At 31.6% G+C, this 24223-nt stretch overlaps 1 protein-coding gene across 2 annotated transcripts in view; it reads right to left on the bottom strand.

Moving 5' to 3' along the window:
* Nucleotides 1-24223, bottom strand: part of LOC129981191 (rab11 family-interacting protein 4B-like) — a 142301-nt gene that overhangs the window by 30849 nt on the left and 87229 nt on the right. For both annotated transcript variants that reach the window (XM_056091925.1, XM_056091926.1), the window contains 3 exons: nt 13715-13747; nt 13513-13618; nt 1314-1417 (listed from right to left, as the gene is read on the bottom strand). In XM_056091925.1, the coding sequence (XP_055947900.1) occupies nt 1314-1417; nt 13513-13618; nt 13715-13747 (243 nt within the window). The remainder of the gene's footprint in view (nt 1-1313; nt 1418-13512; nt 13619-13714; nt 13748-24223) is intronic.

Below are 24223 nucleotides of genomic sequence, written 5' to 3'. Positions count from 1 at the left end.
ACATTCAAAAATGGGCAACAATCGCGTTGATTTAATTTCTGGGTTCTTTGTTTTTGCATCGTAGATTAGCAGAAGCTGACATCAAGAAGATTTCGTTTCTCACAATGTTCACAAAAGCCTTCCACCAAGAATAAGGCGAGTCAGTAGAGCTTGAAACCGTAGAGGAATGGAAGAGATCTGGGTCGAACACGACAGCGATCTGCCATTTATAAAACTAGGTTAATGATAGCCAAAGAAAAGGCAGATGAAATTGTGCCCGAGACATGACGAAGATGACAGTTATGATGCGCATAAACTCCTTTTTAAGATTCTAAGTAATATTGTGGATGGGAAAGGGGAAAAGATTCCAAAATATTAGTAACTGATACATGCATCCGCAGACATGTTCGCTCCAGAGACTAACAATTAAAAATGAAGACGAAACGATTGCAAAAATCATACTCTTGAAATCTGAAATTTCTAAATCAGTATTAAATCAGTTTTGGAGTTTCAACTTGCGTTCAATGCAGATTTCTTATACTATTATATAATAATGAGCAAACATGAAAAAAATTCCACTTACATTCATTTCTGCCAACTGAATTAGAATTCAATGGAAATACGATTGTCTCAGCTATCAATATTATTATTAATACTAGAATGACAGTGATTTATAGTGATTCTTTAACTTTTAAACATTCCAACGCACTTTTTAAAAATCGAACCAATAGCGTGCCGCTTCATCCTCGGCGCTTTGAATTTTTTTTCATAGACGAACAGCACAATTTCTATCGAGAAGTTTTATGGGCCGAAAAAACTGACTGAAGAAAAAAAATATTTATCATGAATATAATTTTACAAAAGAAATCTAATGTATGATATGCTGGAGATTTTAAATCCTCGTCATATGTTTGCATATTGTGGGAAGATACATGTTATACATTCAAGATCTTGTTGCGACTTACCAAAAAAATGTACAATAGTGTTATCCCTAATTTAAAGGCCCTCCCTTTTTGCTCTTTTTCATATACTATGCATAATAGCAATAACCCTCCCCTCCCCCCAAAAAAGGGAATTTATTTTTTATAGGAGACTATTCTTAAGTAAGTCAAATAGCTCTATGAAAGTGATTTGTTTGATACATTAATGAACTGAGCTTCTTCCTTTTTGTAAATAATTTCAAACCCGGAAATTAATTTAATAATTTCAAACCGAAATTAATTTCTAAAATACATCTCCAAATGCTTAGTATAACGAATGAATACTTATGACCAGTTTTAAAAATTTTCACCAAGAGCCTGTTAAGTCTTCTTAAATAAATGCATATAACTTACTTATTTTGTAGAGCAGCATTTTCTTGCTTTACTTTAATGTACCTCTCATCTGTATTCATTTGATTGTCAGTCAGCGTAGCCACCTGCTGTTGAAGCTCCTGAACCTGTAACAGAAAGAAAATAGCATCACAACAATAAACCACTTTCACAAATTTCAATTTTAATTATGATATTTCTAACAAAATAAATAAAGAAAAGAAATGCCTTACATTTCAATATTTAAAGACGAGAAAAGTATGAATTGTAATACACACTCACAAATAAATAAATGCCTATAAGTGAGACAAGATCGATGCAAGTTTTTAATCCCGTTTTCTATAGAAACTTGGAAGGAAAAAAAAATCTTTAACGCAAAGAAAGCAGGTTTCAATAAGTTCAGAAACCCTTAGGAATTTCAGTAACCATTTCACTTATTCTGAAAAAACAGATTAAAATTTTCATGCATGAAAACAATATTTTAATAGCTAATTTTGACGACCGAAATGGATCAGTCAGGATTTCAATTTTGAATAATTTAAATAGGATTACACTCTTTTTTTGGGATTATTTAGAGTATAATTTGTCATTTAATTTACGATCTCATAAGCATTTCTAGGTGTTCCAAAGAATTTCGATAAACATTGATCTATAATTTATCATATATGAAAATATAAAAGTCAATCTTAGGAAACAATATATAAAAAAATGTATAATAAAGAAATCTAAAAGAATTTTTTTTAATACACGGAGCATGAAGAAATTATTTTTAACGACTATAAAAACTACCTAAAGTATAATATACTAAGCATAGTACAATATAACTATATCTTTTACATAATAAAGGCGTTTTGTTACTTAGATTTTGTATAAGTCCAGCCTTGGACAGTACCATAAAGCTTAATGGCAAGCAAATAGCATCTAAAATGTTAGAGTTTTTTTTTATAGCATACTTACAGCATATTTTCATTATAAACTGCAAAGAAGGAATGCCCGCTCTCATTTGTAGACAACAAATCGCTCTCTACCGACTTTGGCGCAAATAATACCTAGACCTAACTTGTTTACACGTTTCTTTGACAACCATTTCAACACAGTTTATCAAATTTCAAATACTTATCGTGACAGACAGCAATTGCTCCAAAAAACTGCAAACTTAACATTTTTCTAAAAAATTTACGGGACATACGCAGAATTTTTTTACAGCTGTTTGGGCACGGTTATTTTGGTAGGCATTCCAGACCAATATTCCATTTCCTGCCATATATTATATTTATATTCAAAATGAGGATATTTCTAAATGCTGCAGTTATGTTTCTAATAAATTATTTAAGTAAAGAAAGATAATAACTTCTCGTTCTAAATGCATAGTCCTCCTGACATTTATTAAAAAAAGCAAAGATAAAAGAATCACTACGTTTTTGGAAATTATTACAGCCGATTCGGCAACACAGGTAAAAAAAAATTATTAAATAGTTCAAATAGACGCCAAGAATAATGAATAACAGATAAATGATACTATTTCACTTTGTATATTTACTTTATTAAATACTCTATTAATTAATAATTTTTAGAATTTTGAGCACTCCGAAATCTTAAATTTCATAACTTTTTGTTTTCCTTTTGTTTCCCTTTTTGTCAATATTTTAATAATTAGATGACATCTCACATTTGGGAAATGTTTTTTAATTAGCAATCAACTAAGAATTCATAAAACATTTGAAATCGTTACGAATTCTATGTAATTTTCATATTGCATAATAACACTGATTAATATATTTAATTTTAGTATATTAATTTAAAAATGGGAGAATTCTATATGGTTCAGTAATTATTAACCTTCTTTACATGAGACATTGAGGAACAGAGCAATTCCACTCATAATTAATTTTCGTTGAACTAAGTTACGCATATTTCAAAAACATGTAAAGTGAACAATTTGATAAATGTTGCTATCTAATACATAGTAGCTAAAAGATATTTGGTTCATTCTGGATTTTAAAGAAAATACTTTTTTTCCCATTTCAATATGATAAACAATTCGCCCTAAAGAAAAAATGTGGTTTCATCTATTCTAATTCTCAACACCTCATATAATCTATATCTGTCGTATCGCCTTTTGAAACGCGAATGATTTTAATTACGTAATGAAATTTTTCACCACCATTTTCTTAGAATCCGTAAATTGTATTTTGTTACATATCTTCAGAGTTTCAAATCAATAAATGAAAATATAAATGCATGAATCAGAATCAAGGCCGGATGTAACTACCTACTGGCCTCGAGCATTTGAGAGTTTTTTTGAGATATTTTGAAAGTAATTTAATTTTGCACCATCTTTAACCATAAAGAATATGTAATCGAAATTATTTAAATGAAAATGAGTATTTTTGAAAGTAATTTTTGAACATTATTCTAATAACATGGCAATTACTTTTTTTTGCAAGTTTTATATCATTTTATTTTATAATTCTGAAAAATATGGTGTTTTACAATTAAAAAAAAACGGCCAATGGATATTACTATTAAATAGTATTTAGATTGTATTAAGGAAGTGTGTTTTTTTGTTCAAAAGTAGTTTTTAATTTTAATTATGCATGTCTTTTACAAGCAGAAAAAAAATTATTTTTTTAAAGTAATCGATAATTAAGTTATTTCATCTTGCCATGTAACGCTTAAAATTATTTCTATAAAGATTAAATTAAAATCGATTTTAAAAAATTTGGTTTGGAAGGTAATAGAGTGGAAAAACTCTGCCCTCTCTGATATGCATTGTCTATGGGCCCTAGAAGACTTAATCGGAGCTCGATTTGATATAATTCCTGAAACGAATCATGTAATTTGAGATTAAACAGAAAATACAGCAATAATGAATCAGACAAATCAAAACAATGTTGTGGAATATTTTGTTTTATAGCTCAATCAATACCACAGCAGTGTGGGCGACGCTGATGTAAAACTATAATTGTTGCACGAACAAGGGATAAAAAGCGAGCAGTCGTCATTTTTCATGCTTCCTTCACAAAACGGAACCAGAAATAGCGCAGACAAACATAGCTCACGTGCGGAGACATCATAAGTACGGGAAAAATCTTCAGGTAAAGACCATAAATGTCGACAGTTTCCTACTCAAAACGAACTAATTCATTGCATTCATCAATCAAACGTTTATTCTCTAAGAAGCGGATTTGTTTATGACGGTTTGAATGCAGAAATTAGATGGATGGATGTTAATGCACAATAGAGTTTCATGCAAGAAAAGTTGCGGAATATTAATGTTATTTTATTTCTTCAAAAGTAGATGAGAAACATCGAAGTATTTAATTAGACATGATGATGATATGAAATATTAAAAATACCATTAAAAATTGCATAAATAATTAATAAAAAGAATAATTTATGGTCAAAATACTGCGAATAAACGCATTGTTTTACTATTCTTACAACTAATTTGAAACATAAAAGAAATAGTGTTTAATCAAAATGATGAACATTTAATTGATTAATCGAAATAAAAAAATGATTAATACCACATTTTGAAGCAATAAAATTAAATATTAGATTTTGAACTAAATCCAGTGTTTTGGACACATCTAGTCTGGTATAGATTCCAACTAGTTGACTTTTGACTCCCCCCCCTTAATATTTTTAAAAGTGGTGCAGATACTTTATAGAATAAGGATCGGGTACACGATCATCCAGTCGCCAGGCAACGGACTTTAAAGGTCCAGTGTTAAATGGAAGTTCTATAAGAGAAAAAGAAGTGATGCTGCTTGACATGATTTCTGAGTTACAAGCTTTATAATAGGTGACAGAAAATCTTTTGAACACGTACAATTAAAAAGTTTTAAAAACCGATAACTTAAGAAATTAAATTTCGAAGGGGAACAAAGATTTTGATAACTCATCGAACTTTCGAAAAGAGAGTTATTTTTTCTTTTGTAACCAGATGATCATTGATATTCAAAATTAATGAAACGTTTGAAACTTTTATAGAACTGAATGGTTAATAAGCACATTTCACATATGATTTTTAAAGTAAGAAATCTAGATATTTTCTTCTGATGTAGATTCGAAAACGATTCATTATTTCCCATTTTTTTAAAGTAACGGACGCCGGCATACAAAATATTTTTTACAACAACAAAACAAAAAACAACGAACAACAACAAAAAACTAGTGGAAGTGGTTCCCCCAAAACTTTCTAGCATACTCTGTTATAAACTTATCGTACCGGAGAATGCCATACATGGCAATAGCGTAAAATAGTTACGAAATATTAACTTTTGGCGTGAATTTAACATTTTTACTGAATCTATAGTGTCATCCTTGGCGAGTTACTTGGCGATTAATCCACGGCATGCGTTAACGGTATCCAAAAATCGAATTTGTGTTTTGGACATGTTTTTCTCAAACGACTGAAGAAAATTTTGATGTAAAATCGCACTTGTAATCCTAAAATCCCGTATCAAATGTAAAGTCATAGCGTTTTTGAATTATCGCCATTTAAATATTTATGAAAATACAGACCGACAGACAGTCAACCAGTAGCTGGATTTGGTTCACAATTTGGCAAATGTCCGCACTATAGATGTTAAATTTGTGTACCGAATTTTATCCATCTAGCTATCTTCATTTAGTAATTATTGCGTTAACTTATGTTCAAACTGCCAGACACACGATCTTCCTCAGAACAGATTTTATTCAAAATTGATAGAAATCTACACATTTGGTGTAAAGACGATATACCAAATTTAAACAGTCTAGCTCAAATCGTTTTTGAGTTATCTTTGTAACAGATAGACAGACGGACATTTTCTAAAATTGTTTTTGAAACTCGTGAAGGTCTAAAACGGGTAGATTCATCAAAATCTCGAGTTCGAATTTTTTTGACAATTAGTTACAATTTCTCTATACTACGTATACGAGAAAGTAAAAAGATTTAGAAGTGAAAACACTTAAAAATCTAGTGTTCTAAAGCTCACAATAAGAACGTAAATCGCTATACTTTAGCCTAACTCTAAACCTAACATACACGAAATTTCTAGCTACTTCTGAGTAGTTAATAAAGTAAATTGCTTGGAATTGTAATAACTGGCAATGAAATTTCAAACCATGATCATAGATGGGGAAGCTGCTATTGCTGAAGGCCAGATTTATATACCCGCTAATTTAGCAAGACATTTATTTATTACAGTCCTGAGAAAGTCTAGACTTCACCTTTGCGTCTGAAGAAAAGCCACCAAATGTCTGTTCTTTTTATTATTATTACTGATCATGACCTATTCACAGTTAAACTTGAAGGTCATCGGTGATAACAGTCCATAGAATAACTACCATTCATAATGATATACGCAAGAAAAGAAAACAAAATCAAAAAAAGGTTTTATCTAACAAAGGGGTCTCTAGATACTTGACAAGATTGTGAAACGATAGACAGACTGACGGAATGCCGAATAGCGAGGTATTAATCGACGAACCGTGAACTCCGTTTTAACCCAATTAAGATATCTCGTTTACAATCTGTGACTCACCTTTTGTTTTTGTTAACTGAAAATCGATTATGTTTTATGCGTCAAATTATAAAAGAAAAAAAATATTTTAATGTGAATTGTGATCATAAACCATTAAACTGATTTAGTACACAGCAGAATTCCGATAAAACATAAAATATAATTATTTATGCCATTTATAGAATTTCCAACGGGAACTTTATGCTTATTTCTAATAGTTTAAAGGTTAGTTAATAAACCACGATTAGAGCGAATACACTGTATATTACTTTTTTTAAAAAAATATTTTTATATTATATATACACATTTTTTTACCGATTCGCGTCTTCCTAGAAATTTCTGGCAGGGTGCCAGTGCCGCCTTTCGGGTTCGCGGTAAAAACATAGTTTTCATCAGTAAAAATCAGAAAAGAAGCATTTAAAGATTATGGATGGCCTATGTACCGAATTATAGCATTATTGAATGATTTGATTCAATTGGTAAGTTTGAGATTAAACAATTATTAAGAGGCTATTTAAGTGTTAAAAAGTACTAGATAATTTCTGTTATATGATGCGATAGGCAATATTATATAAAATATTGGGACTGGAAAATAATTAAAATATGAATTTTCTGTCTTAGTCGCATCTTTAATAAGACATCCGTTTGTATTACTAACAAACAAGATTAAATCAGAAGAATAAATATGATATTATACACAGATATGATGTAGAAAATTTGCTTTCCTTCATTAAAAACTCAAAACATCATGAAAGCAAAAAAATAAATTAAACCTGAGCTGTTTCATTCATTTTTACGCAATTCTAAAGTGTAAAAATAATAAAGATAAATAATAATAAAGATAAAATAATAAAGAAAAAAAATAAGAAAACTGAATTAGTGAAACAAACGGAACAAAAACAAAGCAAAAAAAAAAAAAAAGTAAGCCGATACAGCTTATTTGCAAGCTAAGATCCATATTTAATTGTTTGAGAAACATTAACGATGCTCGAAAATAAGCCTTATTTATATTAGTGGGTTCAAGTAGGTAAAAAAATAATACTAAAAAAATGAATGAATTAAACAAATATTAGACTATACGAATCTATTCGTATGAAATTTGAAAAATAACAATTGATATACATTCTCTCCCCCTCTACCCCCCCCCCAAAAAAAATAGACGAAATATTTTTATCACTATGAATATTCGACAGCCATTGAACTTGAATTCCAGGTTTCTTTTTTATGAACAAAACTGCAACACGAATTATAAAATTTTCTTTCTTTTTAGAAGTAAAATACAGAGTAAAACTTAAAAATAAATATATTAATTCAATTTTAGACTTAAGGGGGGGATAAGATTATCATGTAACTAATTATTTATAAATTATTCTAAATAAATGCGTAAAATGTTACTGCAGCGTAATTTCTTGCAACTAATATATTAAAATGATTTATAAATGACATAATTATCAAAGATAAGCAAAAGTTTTTAAAAATGTTAGTTTAAATAGACAGCAAGCCGTAACAGACCTTTTTTTAGGCCCTTAAGCATGGGCGCTATAAATAATATCAGCTATTTTTAAATTATTTTTTTAATTGAACAACGAACATAAAGCAAAAGCGTAACACACAAATGCATGGCACAAAAAGTTTGTTCAAAAAGGGCAAACAAGACTGACCTTCTGAGCTAAGAGGCATTTGAATTCGGAACTGAGGCAAAAGGCATCCGCAAGTTGAAAATCAGTTTCCGAGGAATCCGGCAATAGTGCCGGATCGAGGGTCCAGAAAGAGGTCGAGCCCCAACACGGCATATCCGAAGCCGACGACATCGGCCGGCACCAGCGCATAGACCCGCTCGGATGACAGTTCGTCACGAAATCCACCGATGGCAATTCGACTCGAAATAGGCACATTCAAAGTGGCAACCAGGCCGTGCGAGGAAGTTAAAAATGCAGACAATCCACGAAACGAATAACGCTTCGAAAGTGTGTGTGGGCCAAACAAAGAATTCCCAAGCTATTCTACTTTTTCTGTTGTTCCAAGGAATTCGCGCTTTTCTCTCCAAGAGAATATTCCGCGAAACTGCGGCGCAGACTCAGAAAGCATTTTTAGTGGAATATTTTTCTGAAATTCCGGGCAACCGGATCTCGCCTAAGGCGAAAGTTTAAAGAATAATAGGTAGGTAAAAGAAAGAAAGGTTTTGGCTGCGCAGTCGAGAAAGACGAAACGGAGTGAACGCTTCGCTTACCGCTCATCATTAAGATTGCGAAAAAAGACTTAAAAGTTCTTAAAATTGGTAACAATAACAAATATGACAAAAATAAAACTACGTGAATGTGATTTTTCTAATACTCATTTGAAATTCGGATTAATATTGTCAAATTCCAACATTTTTTTTTTTTTCGATAACAAAGAGACTGAGAAAATATTTGGTTTGTCAACCTTGACTAACAAACACATTATGTATTAACACATAATTAAAATAGTGACTACAAAAATAAATATTCTATCAATTCAAAATAAATTTGGAATTAAATAAAATACAGGATTATTCATAAAGAAGGAACACATTTAAAGTATCTAATGAATGGCAATAGATAGAGAACATATAATACATCACCAGGTAGAGGAAAAGTTCATACTTTTAATCTAAGTATTTAACACATTTATTATGCTGCAAACGTTGAATCAGAAGTCCATTTCTTGCCACACGTAAAGCCGCGTTCCGACGACCCATACGCGCCTGGAATCTGACGCACTTCCCCCTCTTTCTCCTCATTTTGTGATCCTCATTGAATCAGATGGCAGATTTACGACCATATTCGTAAAGGAACGGGGCTTAACGCGCACCTAATTATTATTACATGTAAAGCAGCGTTCCGACGACCCATACGCCTCTTGAATCTGGCGCATTTCCCCCCTTTTTCTCCTCATTTTTGGTTTTCGTTTTTTGATGTCTGTCCATTTTACCGACAGTTTGCGGGAAGCTCCCGGTCGACGTCCACAGGCGAGAGTGGCCCTCATTGAATCAGATGGCAGATTTACGACCATATCCGTAAAGGAACGGGGTTAAAGGCGCACCTAATTATTGATATCATTACTATAACAATTCGATCTCTCAGATCCTGAAGGGTAGCAAGCGTCAGACGATACATGTACCCTTTCTTAAATATACCCCACAGATTGAGCTATGTTCGAAGGCAGTTCGGATTCATTCAACATTCTCATCGATTGTCAGAAGGTAACAAGAGCTTTTCCTTTTTGTTTATTCAACCAACTGTAAATCTTTTTCTTTTGGAATGGTTCTTTACTAGATTTACAAGAAATGTATGCTACAATATTGCAAACAAAATAGTTTCTTTTAATGCGATGACAATTTTTTAAAGCAGTGCTGCCTTTAACGGGATTATCCGAAAGCAAAAAATAAAGCTTTGCACTTTCCGCTATCTAGTCATATATCGTGTCTTTTGCCTATACTCATTTTATAAGAAATATATTTTTAAAAATCTGATTCTTGTTCTGAATAAACCTTTATAAAGGCATTTTCAGCTAGTTGCTTAGTTCTCTCTCTTCTAAATTATTAATAAGTTCGTAAAAAAGGAATACTTCATGACCAAAATTATTCATTTCATCCCGATATTATTGCCATCTAGGAACGTGCAAGTATAATAAGAGTGGAAGTGATGACTGGAAGTGGAAGTTTGTTACTTAGATTCCCGTGATGACATTTAGCATCACTGGTGCTGAAAGGGTTAAAACTGTTTGAAAATTGCTAGGGAAAAACATATTTCAGAAGAAAAAGTAACAATTCCAAACTGTTATAAAGAAACATATAGTGATGTTATCCAGATGTTAGAATCCATTATCTTACAATAAAAATTAGTATATAGATTTTTGTTAAAAAAAAATGCTAAAACATTTGGTAAGTTAATGAAAGCATGAAAAATTTCGATCGATCGAAAGATAAAAATAGTCTTGTAGAGGTCTTATCTCACAGGATCGTGTTGTACTCTCAATAAAAATTATTATTATTAAAAAAAAAAAAAACAGGCGAGTCCAAGGCGAGTAAAAAACTTGCTATGATGTTGCCAGAATGGCAGCAATGAAAATTCATATATGCTTTATCTCAGAATAAATAATAATAAAAAAAGTATCAATGTTCTTGAGAAGGCCCCTAAGAGGAAATTATATGGTAATTCCAATGTTCTGAGAATGTAATAAATACTTAAAACAAATAATTAAATTACCGATTTTATTTTTGTTTAGAAAAAGTTTAATATCACTATCCAAAATCGACCAAACTTTAAAAAAAATTTATATTTTGAAAATATTCTTTGCAATTTAATAACTATCAGGTGAATTTCCACATTTAATAGAACATAAAAATAAAATGAATCAACAATTAAGAAAAGGTTTAACTGAAACGCAGCAAATCTAATAAATCGCTATTATTTAATAATTTCAGAATATCTGTAAACATAAATATATCAAATCTCCGGCATTTTTTTCTTGAAGAATTTTTGGAAAATTTAAGTGTTTATTTTAATTGGAATAAATAAGTTGATTAATCTGATGTATTTTAACTTTTCTGAAAGTATAAAAATAATCTTTCAAGTGAATAATATCTAATGTCAGTTTTGAGAAGATTCAAAATCTAATGATACAAGATCCAATTATATAGAACCAATCTTATTCATGTCTCTATTTGATGGAAGTTTTATGGCCATTTCCGGTCTTTAAACAAGTCAGGTAAACAGGAAATTGGACTTCGTGATGCATTTTATTTATTGATTACTGACTTGATAAATGAAACCAGTAAAATACGCTATAAATTTCACTTACGAGCATTTTTTTAATAAGATTCCATTACGTCACACAGCAGGAAGTAAAAAACACTCCTTTACAATCTTATTAAATTACAAGGTAGCTATGCTAAAAGCAATAAACGAAATGCTTTCTTTCTATACTTGCTTTCACGATTCAAATTTGCAAACATTTCAACACCACAACCAGAGATCAGTCATTTGTTTCAAGTGAACACACCCCATGGGACATATAAAAATCTACATAACAAAATAAATTAGAAGCCAAAAATACTTAGCCACTTTCAATACTTCGACGCCTACTCATTTTTCGCTTGGACTGCTAAAGCTTAATAATAATTCTTGTTCAGAAAAAATGTAGTAGTAGTAGTTCAAAATTCAATTAGTTTTCTTTTTTTATAAAGAATTTTCTTCCGGTTGTTTTATTTGTTAATGATAATAAATCTTACATCAAAACTGTCTTTTACATGATTCCGTAAAAATAAATTCTATTTTTTTCCAATAAAACATTTGTTGCAAATTTTACTAATATTGTAATGTTGAATTATTCAATATATATCAATGCCCATATGAAACAATTAATTTGATTTACAAAATTTGCATCTCATTTGGATTTTATTGGACATTCGAATCTCATGATACTGAATTGTGGTCAAATACCGAGCAGCAGTCTAAGCACATAAAATGTTATTTTATATAGGGAAAAAAAATGACTCCAATTTGATTCGATATTTCGATTACGAGCCTGAGACCCTATATCCACCAAAGTAATTAAGAATGGAAAGAATAAACGTGTGTGATTTATACTTTCTTGATTTGGAAAACTTCTTCTATACATCCAGCATAAACTATGCAAATACTGCATCCTTAATAACTCGTTACACTAAAACCTCTTTAAAGAACAATTATTCCAAAGTCTGATCAGCTGATTCTCGAAGCACTCGGCTGAGGATCCATAATTTCAGATACAAACAATGTTTCAATATGATAGGCACTATTATTAATGAATCTATCGATGTATTAGTAATGAATCTAGGCTCATATATCAGGGCTGCAGCATCTCCCGACATTTTAAAATCTTGTTTTTTAGTTTTCAAACTGTTTGGTCGCTTTTCTTTATCGAGAGTTCGATGAACAATGAAAATAAGAAGGGGAATAAAAAAAAATGAATTAAAAAATATGAGATACAAGAGAATAATCGGAGACCAACTCCAGAAGGCATTGAAATTCGCCTATTATTAACCCCTTGCCTGCCGAGGATAGCTTGCGAGATTCGGAACCCAGTGCCATGCATATATATATAAGTATATAGTTGCGAGACGTATATATACGCCAGGGGCAGTTAACACATTGTCGTAGGGAGACATATATACGCCCGCGGCAGGCAAGGGGTTAAAATAACAGCGTAATAGCTAAAAGGCGCAAGTCAAAGTTTTCTTTTATTGAGTTTGGCCGTGGCTGGGTTGTACTAGCTGCAGACAAGACTTGGCGTATGGTCAACTGTACAAATGAATTTTTTTAAAAAAAATTTGCACAGAAAGTTCGACTTGGCTCTTAGACAGCGACGGATTTTGGGAAAGGTATTTCTCTTTTTATACCGGCTTTACAGATGCCATACTTGCTGGGTTATGTGCAGTAGTCGACAAAGTAAAAACCTTATTGCCCATTCACTTTATTGTAGCAATATCTTCGCCCCTTCCTTAGTTAGAAACATTGATTCACTTCTTTATAGTTTGTGAGAATTACTGTTCTCACCGACACAAAAGCCTAGCTAATATATTAGAGTGGGATTTGCGCTTCCCACAAGTGTATTTCATAAGACCATGTTATCTTGCGAATACCTATGAAAAAGTTAAACATATGCAAAGTTCATTTCAAGCAAAAAGAAAAATTCATTCGACTCACCTTTTGGTTGAGATCGAGAACATCGTCTTCGATGGACATAGGGACATCCATCGGATACTCGTCGGAACTCTGAGAATTTCTGCGGCTGCCATTGCGGTGGAGCTGACTGTAAAATGTGGAAAATAAGATTTCAGCCTTTACTGTAAAAGCACAGAGATGACAGAAAATACATAAATACAAACAACGAAATAATTTAGCTTACCTGGCTAATGCACTGGAGGAAAGTCTCTTAGAGCTATGAAAGAGGAGAAAAAAAGGAAAATGTATTAAAAATGAAAAAGTTATACATTTCTGTGAAAATTAAAAATAAAAGTCATTTTTCTATTTTCTCGAACTTTTTAATCTTAAAGTAAAATAGATCGAAAATTAAAACAAATCGATGTTTTGCACTGAACCCCAATTTATGGATGCTTTTTCTTTACAATGAAACATTTCCTTTTTTAAATGTTAATTCGAATTACTTACAAACTTTTTTCTTTTCGTTTGTGGATTGAAATCGGTTTTGAAGCAACATGAGAACTAGAATCACACTATATTATTAAGAAATAGTTAAATGATGGAGGGCATCTGAGCTGGTTTCTCTTACATTTTATAAATAAGCCAGTCCGGGGAAGTTTTTTACATTTCTTTAAAAATTCCTTCCACTTTCAATTTTTTTCCCAACACAAACAGTACTTAGCAGAAACATCAATTGCAACTTAGTATAACATTAGTTAGAATTAAATATCGTGATACCAGTAATTTTTTTATAATTTCTAATTAACTAATGTAATGATTTATATAATTTTAACGGCGTGATCTTAAGGGCATACAAATTTCAGTTTCTAAAATTTCCGAAAAATGCCAGCATAATCGATGTTCCAAATTCATTTCTAATTTAAATTAATCAAAACAAATTAAAATAGGCAGCGGCTAGCGAGGCCAAAAACAGGCTGCACACCAATTTAGTATCTATCCAATAGCTTACTTCAATCAATTCAACACAAATTTATTAATTTCATTTCAATCAATCAATCAATCAATAATAATAATAATAATAAAAAGTCTTCCGATGTGGTTTGTAAGAACAAAATATTTCTCTCAAAAACGGTGGAATACGAAATAGTGAAATATCACCGATTCGAAGATTGTGAAATGAAAAGAAACAATTAGAAGATTTCAACATTCTTTCTGTCAGTGTTATCCTGTTTTTAATTTCATTTTCAAGATTTTCAATCGTTCTCACATAAACACACGAAAAAGATCTTAGTCATATAATGTTAGCCTCATTATTTGCTTTTTACATCATAGATAAAAAGAATGAACTTAAAAAAAATTAACATAAATAAGTTCAGTTGCATTAGCACTTAGGAAGATGAATCACTTACAAAAAGCATTAACAGAACTGTTAGTTAAAAGAAACAATTAGTCAATAATATTTTTTAAAAATCGCATTTAATTGATTAAAAAACAATCAGGGAATAAAAATATTTAATGAAAGATCTTTGTAATTATGTTTTTTCTCATGCAAATAAATTCGGGTGAGATCACGAGCAACAGATTTCTAAAACTGAGGATTTTGGATTATAAACATTACATGTTAAACATGGAAATGTAGAGTTAATAAAATTATTGTGAAGCACGAATATAAATTTTTAGATTAGAAAGACCTCATGATAATAAAGATGAGTTTACCAAGTGTTTCTGGTTTGAAAATGAGGTGAAATTTTTGAGAGACACATACATTTGCCAAAGTATGACGGCAGTCTATTCCTTTGTTATGAACTTTTTTTTGAGAAAACTTTTTCAAATTTAATTCTACAGTGATATTTTACTCAACCTACCCCCTCCAACGGATATGCCACAAATAAAACGAGCCCAATTAATGTCCGCAGAATCGTTCTTCGAAATTCAAGATCTCGATTTTACTACTAGATCACACAGTACCTTTGGGTAAGGAAAAAAAAATATAAATACGTAATAGCACTAAAATTAGGCTTTTTCAGAAAGGTTTGAGTTTAATGGAATTTACTAGAGCTAAAACCATTTCTGATTATGCAGTGGCAACCATAAGGTATATACAAACATAAGGTTCATAAAAATGCGAATGGTCACATTTTAAAAGATTAATTAAAACTTCTGCTCAATGTTACAAATATCCTAATCTGGATTTAAAAACTGTTGTATAGGTTAGAAGCATTAAAAGAGAATGAATAATACTCATAAGATAGAAGAAACCAATCCTTTTTTAAAAAATAAAAAGATGAAGATGAGGCACTTTATGAAGGATGTCTTTTAAAACAAAGCGAAACGAATGAAAACATTGAATTTGTTGAGAATCAAAACGTGGGCACTCTATAAGAATGTACCGAACTGTCATTAGGAATTGGCATATTGTGCACCGAGGGGTGAACTTACCCAGCAACAAATGCTTATGAGTAAATCTAGTATGGCCAATTCTTAAACGGGTATTATTTTCAGAAGAAAACATAAGTCAACATATGCATCGGACAAACAGATACCACAGACGAATCAAAACTATGACATTCATTACATGAAACTGTAGTGGAAAGTGCTAGAGTTCAAATAAAAACGAATTCCTATAAGAGTAAATAAGTTTTGAACGTATATAATAAAAATACAAGAATTACTACTGAAAGAAAATAAAAATAATTCATAGAAAAAAAAAGATAGTGGAAGAATGTTGTTTATAAAGAATGCATGATGTAAAGTACATTAATGGCATGTCATTTGTTAAGTTCACCTCCCTCCTATTTAAAAAGAGGAAGAAAATGTGCAAATCGTGCGAAGCAAGATATAATTAGGACGGGCAGGAATTTCTCAATAATCGGCAACGTGCTGATTGTTTGCCCAAGCGAGAAATAATTTTTAACTGTTTTTTTAAAAACGTTTTTCTGTTAGTTTCTAGATTTCAGTTATTTGGATCCTTTGTTAAAAAAAAATGTTCGAGAAAATTGCCTCGTAATGCAATTTTAATATTCACTTGAATCAGAATAGCTCATTCTTCAAATGAATATTTGCATTCAGCTGTGAAATTATTATAGGAAATAAAGGAAAATAATGACTGAATATTATTGCTTTATTATTTAATTTCAGTAGATATCATTCAATTCTTTTCATTACATTATAGAAGGAATCTTTGACCAAGGATACAATGTTAATATTCGGAATCGGAGAAATGCCACTATAATGGCACAGTTTGATGGCTTAGGTAGAAACTTTGGTTGATGGGCACACATAGAGGTGGATGCTATGACTGCAGAGAGATATAGGAAATGATGATGTCGTGTCCGCGTTACCACGGAAAGGGGGTCCAGTAGCTTCTGAGGGTAAAGACTCCTGAACCCCCGAGGGCAAAAGTCTGACATATTCGCTTGCACAACCCCTTTTTACAGGGGGGCATATTCACACACCTCACAGATAGAACACAGATGAAGAATAACCATACCCGAAACGGGATTCGAACCTGCCACGCCCAGATCACGGGGAAGATGCGCTACCCCCCTTTGCCAGAACGTCGGCAGATATCGAAAATTAAACGAAGGATATTTTATTTTTATAAATGACGATTAAGCCTACACAGCGTTCATCTGGTATACAAATTGCTGGAAAGTGACATATTTGGTAGATAGCAAAAGAAAAAGACTTCTACAAATAAAAGCTATAAAGGATATATGGAATGGTAGTTATAAATTCATATAAGATCTGAAAACAGCATTGCATGACAAAGAAAATCGATTACCACAAGGACAGCAAGATACTTAAGTTCCAGTATAAATTTAGATTACGAAGATTGCATAATAGTAAAATGGATCATATCCCCATTAAGCTCTTAGTAGGTTTATCATTAATTCGATACTATAATTAGACCATCATGATCTAACGACTTTATGCATTTATCATGTGTATACGTATTATCACTGTGGCATACTTATTTTTTTTTAACATTATACGATCTGATGAAATAACTAACTCAATTAAAATATGTCCAATAGTTCTGACAACAAAGACATAAGTGAGCAAATTATAAATCTTGAACTTTGTCCTACTAAACTTTTCTAATACTTACTCTTTCACAATTCACTATAAATCAAACTACACTTAAACCGATTAACAAAAAACTGGGTGTCTACATCCTTCCACGGACCTGTTTGGCGTGTTCTTCAATGCACCCAAGACAGTAAGAAAGTTCTTTATTTCCTGTCCATTCATGTCTTTGTATGGTAGCAACAGTGATGGATTTAAATATTTTGTGACCCTATGCTAGTGTACATTATGAGTTCCCTCTACTAATAAACTGACAACATATTATAACATTTCAACGCATTTCAAACATGCTCATATTTTATTTTAGGTTGATATTTTCTTTTTAATTTATTAATTTTGTGAAATTATTTTTATTTTAAAAATATATTATGACTCCAGACACCAACCAGATAACTAAGTTTATATTCAAAGTTATTGAAGCAGACGTTCGATGTTTATAAATACTCTATTAAAGAAGTGCACGTAATGAGACATATGAGAATTTGACCAATTATATATGATAAAGTTTTATGACTCACTGAATTTATAAATTTATTTATTACCAATTAGGAAAATAAATTTCTTTAACTGACATCCTCTCTCGATCTAGTGGCTCTAATCAGCTACTTAGTCGAAAATGCTTCACAAGTAGTCACAGAGATTATCCATATATTGCAGTTAATAAGTTTATCTTTTTTTTTATGTACCAATTTATATTTTTAAAAGCACTTCGATTTTTTTAAAAAAATATTTAACCCTTTCTAGGGCAGTGGGAAGTATGCTTCCAACCAAATTTATCAATCTCTGTATGAAATTATGTAGGTTGGCATAAGTTCTGACAAATTTTTTTTGTAAGTCAGAAACTTAGATGCTTCAGTTTTTTATCTCAGAAAAAATGATGCGTCTTGATTTGTTACTTAATTATTAATTAATCAAAGTAATTAATTAATCAAAATAAATTTATCTAATAAGCTAAATGAATCCCTTTTCTTATTCTAATTTCAAGCCTAAAAATATTTTAACATCATATGACTAGAAAAAAATGGCCCTTTAAAAGGTTAAATTGTTATACTGTTTTTACAAACAATGGGAATGCCCGGAGGTTAAGAACCATTAAGTTCAAGCACTCCGTGAATCCTTCCACAGATAGTCAGAGATTTTCTAAAAAAAAAATACTGATCCATGATAATAATTTTTGCAATTATCGAACGCTTATCATGTGATTTTATTTCGATTGCAAAGGTGAGTCTAGACATTAAAAGGAAGTTAAAGAAAAGCTCATTCATACCACATAAAAAAAGCAGATTTCCGCTAAACATATTACCGAAGTCAGCTTTGTCTACTCGTACATAATCAATGAGCAAACAATGCTTAATTGATATACGCAGAAAAAAAAAGATACAATCTTTCTGGTTTTGTCATATACAAAAATCGGTTTGCGTAAAGAATTTTCAAATAGAAAGAACCACAAAGCAAATATTGTGTTGTATTATTTTCATGAAGTGCCGCACGAACTTGTATGAAACGCAAAGCTCCCATCACGAATTTCTATTGATAAGCATTTTATTTTTGGTCGTTGAGCATAAATGCGTTCATGCGAAATATACAGCTACATCAAGGTTAGTCTGCACCAATGCTGCAAGACCGAGCTTAAGAAAGCCAAGTTTATGCAAGATCTTCGAGACATAGAATGATCAGACCATATAATTAGCGTTCGAAAGGTTGCAATGCAATTAGAAGTTTTCAGACGCAACTAAGCTTTTATTTTTCATTTTCAGCATCTTTTCCCAGATTTTGTAAAATTCATCGGATTTTGAAAAGTAATGACTTCAAATATTCTTTCATCATTAAATATGAATTTCGAAAATGGTCTGATTATTTTTAAGCCTAATAGTGACTTCGAAATAACATTACGCAACTTTATTACTAAAAACTGAGACTTTTTATTCATTTATTATAGATAAATTATTTTTGATAAATATTCCATTTTGAAAGACTAAGAAAGATCCCATAACTTCGAATAGTCATCATTAAATGTGGGCGACACATGCAACAAAGATTACAGAAAGATTTATAATTGCACTATCATATTTATACTAACTTTTTACTTAAGTTAATTTGATTAGAATTTATTTAAAATAAAAATATAAAATGGGTGAATTGAGCTCTTTCACTACTTGCATTGGAAAGACATGCCACGAACGTCTAAATGCTTTGACCACAAAATCATCAGCGACGTGATTATAGTATACAAGTTTCTGATCAATATGATAACGTGAAAAAAAAGTCTATTAGATCTTCCAATTGTTGGAAAACATAAATAAGCAAAACCATTAAAACTCAGTAATTATTAGCTAAAATTATGACATTATTACCCATTCTTCTACAACTACTGGCGGAGTTTTAGATTTATTTTTTTAACTTAAAAAAAAAAATCGAAGAGATTCAAGCAAACACATCCCCCCCACTCCTTTTTTTTTTTTTTTTTATCTATCGAATAAAGCATTGTTTTCTTACAATAAGTCTTAAAATTCACTATTCCTGAAATAAATAATTAGGTCTTGTTTTGAGAAATATTTATTTTTTAACACTGAAATACTTGCAAATCGGCCAAGTTCTTTGAAAGGCAGGTTTTACTTAGGACGAAGGCTGGCCGTTGTAAAGAGATTTCATAATATTAGAATTTTTAATTTGGAGGGAATAATTTAGCTTTTGTTCATTTATCGAGTTTAACGTACGACGAGTACAACAAAGTATCCGAATAGACACAACATCTGTTCTTTGAATTTACCATGACGTAAATGGGGCATTTGAACCAAGCTGCTAGTTCACTTCCCAGGCTTATAGTTTAGTTACATTAATATAGATTAGTTAAATATCTTGTAATCTTACCATAGACCTTAGTTATATTAACCTTCCATTTGAAAATAACCCTAGAGTCATTTTAAGATAGACTTCATTATATTGAATCACGATCAGATAACGAGGACGACACATGAGCTGGCACTTCCTTTTCCAAACTTCCCCGCTACACCAAGCTCTCATACACGACGAATCTTTTAATAGAAGTAGGTTTTAAATCTGGAAACTTCCGAGACCTAAGCCTTCGTAGTCTTCATAAGCGTATAATACATCTACGAGATCTATATTGTGTATCTCGAGAAAAAAGGAGGGGGGGGGGGGAGAGGCAAAAATTATATTTTAAAGCAGTAAAAAAGTTATACACATTTCCGATCTAAAGGACATGTTTAAATAATAAAAAACTTTTCTTTTAAAAAATAATTTGGAAGAAACAAGGTTGTTTTAGGGTTCGTACACTTCAAGAATTAATTTTGTTTAAACCGATCAAGTGTTACAGAGTGACAATGGGCAAGTACAACTAAACTTCATGCGCTCATAAAATCTAGAACTTGACTCCATTCCTAGAAAACGAATTGGCTGCTTCAAGGGAAATCTCGTCAAAATCGAATCACGAAAAAATCACTCGGATCACGCGATGAAGGTAGGGGAGTTTCAATGTCTCCTCCCTTTTTATTTCTCTCTTTCTCCCCCCGTTTTCGCAGAGGAAAACTGCAAGATCACGAAACTCACATTAACGCCGCACTCCAACTGTGTCTCCAGGTCAGTGCTTATGGAGCTATGAATGGAAAGGAACGAGAAAAATTGAAACACGACCCTGCAAAATGACCGATTTTTCCCACGCAAGTGTTCGCATTGTCTCTCCTGCTATTCAGAAGGCGGGAATATTGGCCTACTGTTCGCTTAAAAATTTACAGTCAAATTTCGAGCATCATTCTGGGAAAATCAACTGCCATTGTGGTGAATAGTGGATCCAAATTAGGCATGATTTCGGAATCTTCAAATACAAATAAAATGCATATTCAATAATATCATGGTACCTGGTAATGAGAAGATATAAAGAAAATTAGACTATTAATATCAAAAGGGGTAAGCATATGCAAAACATGCACATGGATTTTGAAATTTAAAAAAATTGCCAGGTTTTTTTAATGTATATAATTTATCATGATGTATTTTGAAATCCAAAAACAATGTTAGAAATGGTTAGTGAGTGAAGGAAATTAAAACTGCAGGAGTGGTCTTCCCGAAACTTTCTCGTACAAGTATGCTTAGTTTTAGTTTAGTTTAGTTATATTAACGTCCCGTTGTAAAGCAACACTAGGACTATTTTGGGACGGACCTCGTAATTTTGAACGGCGGTCAGATGATGAGGATGACACCTCAGCTGGTACTACCCTCTCCACTCCACACCACACCAGCGGGAGGACGTTTGGCATGACGGATTTAACGTGCAACAGACCCCCTTACACGACGGTTCTTCAGTGCAATCGGGTCTCCAACCTGAACCCCTACGGCTCACAAGCCGAGACCTTACCACTAGGCCACCGCGGCCTTACAAGTATCCTTAATATAGGCTTTATACTCCTCTTTTCCTTTTCCCCCCTTCTCCGTATAAAAATTGTGGACTTTGAGCATGTCCTGAGTGTCACGCGTATTCAGATATTTATTTTCAGTCTCGAAAATGAGTGTTTTATACTTCGTACTATAATGGGGGGGGGGGAATGAAATTCTTTTTGATGTTTTTTTAATCAATTGAAACCGAAATTCGATATATTTCATTAATAAGCTAGTTTACCAAATTTCATTAATAAGGATGCAAATATACAGACAGATAGATGAGCAACCCTTTGACGGATTTGATTCAAAATTTGATATACTTTAGATGCTAAAACTATGAACCAGATTTTATCCATCTAACTTTTTACGCTTTGTAGTCATCACATTAAATTGTATACGGACAGACAGACAAGATATATTTGCTGTGAACAAATTTCATTAAAAGCTCAATAAAAAGCTACAAATTTGATGTAAACCTCACATACCAAATTCCATCTGCCTAGACTTAATTCTAAAACTCAGCTTTTGATACTAAAATGTGGATGTTCATCAAAAGATCGAATTCGAATTTTTGGACGATTACAGGGCTTTCTCTTGGTATAATTCACAAACGGGAAAGTAAGAAGACTTACAATTGTTTTGAAATAATGTCCTTACTTCAAGACAATACTTTATTTAAAATTAAATAATGTGGCAATCATATATATTGAAAATTTTTTAACTCTTCTGATTACTATTCAAACGAAGTAGTTTTTACTACTGCTACCTCAGGAAGAAAGAAAACATCCTTTTCGGAAGCGATCACATCCTAATAAATTTCACAACTTATCATCATAATCAGTAAGTCGGTTTTCATGACTATTTCACATTGAGAAGCGAATACGAATTGATTTGCAAAATAGATCTTTAAAAAAAATGCAGTCGCTTTACTAAGTAATAAGCTAATGATAAGATCAGATACTTTTCAAAATTAATAATAATAATAAACATCTAATAATAAGAGATAAAGCAATTACTTGCGCATGAAAACACATACATCATCATATGTCCAATCATTACATATGTTTCGAATCTTAAAATTTGACTCACATCCCAATTTCGATGTAAAGATCACATATTCATCCCGTTATGTTCTGTGACTCACATTAAATAAATCGTCAGTCAACCTATTAACAGATTTGGTACAAACCTCTTAGTAGATTTACAACTGCAATGATAAAACTATTCTTTGAATTCAATCTATCTACCTTACTCTGCTTTTTCAATTATTGTGTTCACATACTCATGGATGGACAGACAAACGTTTTGATTCTTTTTTGAAATACTGCTCAAAATTAGACACATATCTATAATTTTGATATTAAGGCCGTATAGTGAACTTCATTCGTCTTGCTCGTAGGAAGAGAAAATAATGTAACCGTAAAAAAAAAAAAAAAAAAAAAAAAAAATTCGAATTTGAAATTTTGCTTCATGAATCTCCAAGCTTCAAACCTAACTGGGTCCTTAAAAAACATTTTTGGAATTATGTTTGTCTGAGGACACGAAAACTCAAAAACGTTTGGAGCTATGCGTTTTTACACTAAAATAGTAAATTCTATAAAATTTTGAACCCAATATATTCACAGGAAATTTTATGTTCGTCTGTCAGAGAGTAAGTGACATGATACCTACTGAATTAAAGAGCTAAATGAATAAAATTTGATGCATATAAAATTTTGAATCAAAGGTATCAAATTGTTGATTATCTTTCGGTCTTGTATATTCGCATGCATATAAAAGAAATAACTTAAAACACAAAGACTTAGATAAACGAAATTTAGTGTGTAATCTTGCTTTAAAACTGTAATTCTGTGTCCAATTTTCGTTTCTTTCGATAGATAAAATTGCGTTCAAATTGCATACCCAGTTTTCTTTCAATATACTACGAAGCAAAAAACGCTCATGTGTGGGGTTCTGGAAATAAAAACACTCGTGATACTCACGGCTTTGCTCAAGGTCCACAGTTTTTATGAGGGGAGGGGGTTAAGACTTATTAGAATACATGCGAGAAAGCTTGGGGGGGGGGCTATTCCCAATGATTTTAAGTTACTGTTAGTTACATAGACATGATTTGAAAAGTTCCCGAGTCCGTTCTTGGACCGGACGAGAGAACATTTAAGCCAAGGGGATTTATAAAAATGTCAAAGTCTAAGTTTTAAGTATCATAATTATCTTTTTCTTTTAATACTTAACATGGAGAAAGCAAAAATAGTGAAATATAATTTCT

The sequence above is a fragment of the Argiope bruennichi genome, chromosome 8 (genome assembly GCF_947563725.1).
Source record: "Argiope bruennichi chromosome 8, qqArgBrue1.1, whole genome shotgun sequence".
In the NCBI taxonomy this organism is placed as follows: domain Eukaryota; kingdom Metazoa; phylum Arthropoda; class Arachnida; order Araneae; family Araneidae; genus Argiope; species Argiope bruennichi.
This window is presented reverse-complemented; position numbering and strand designations above follow the sequence as displayed.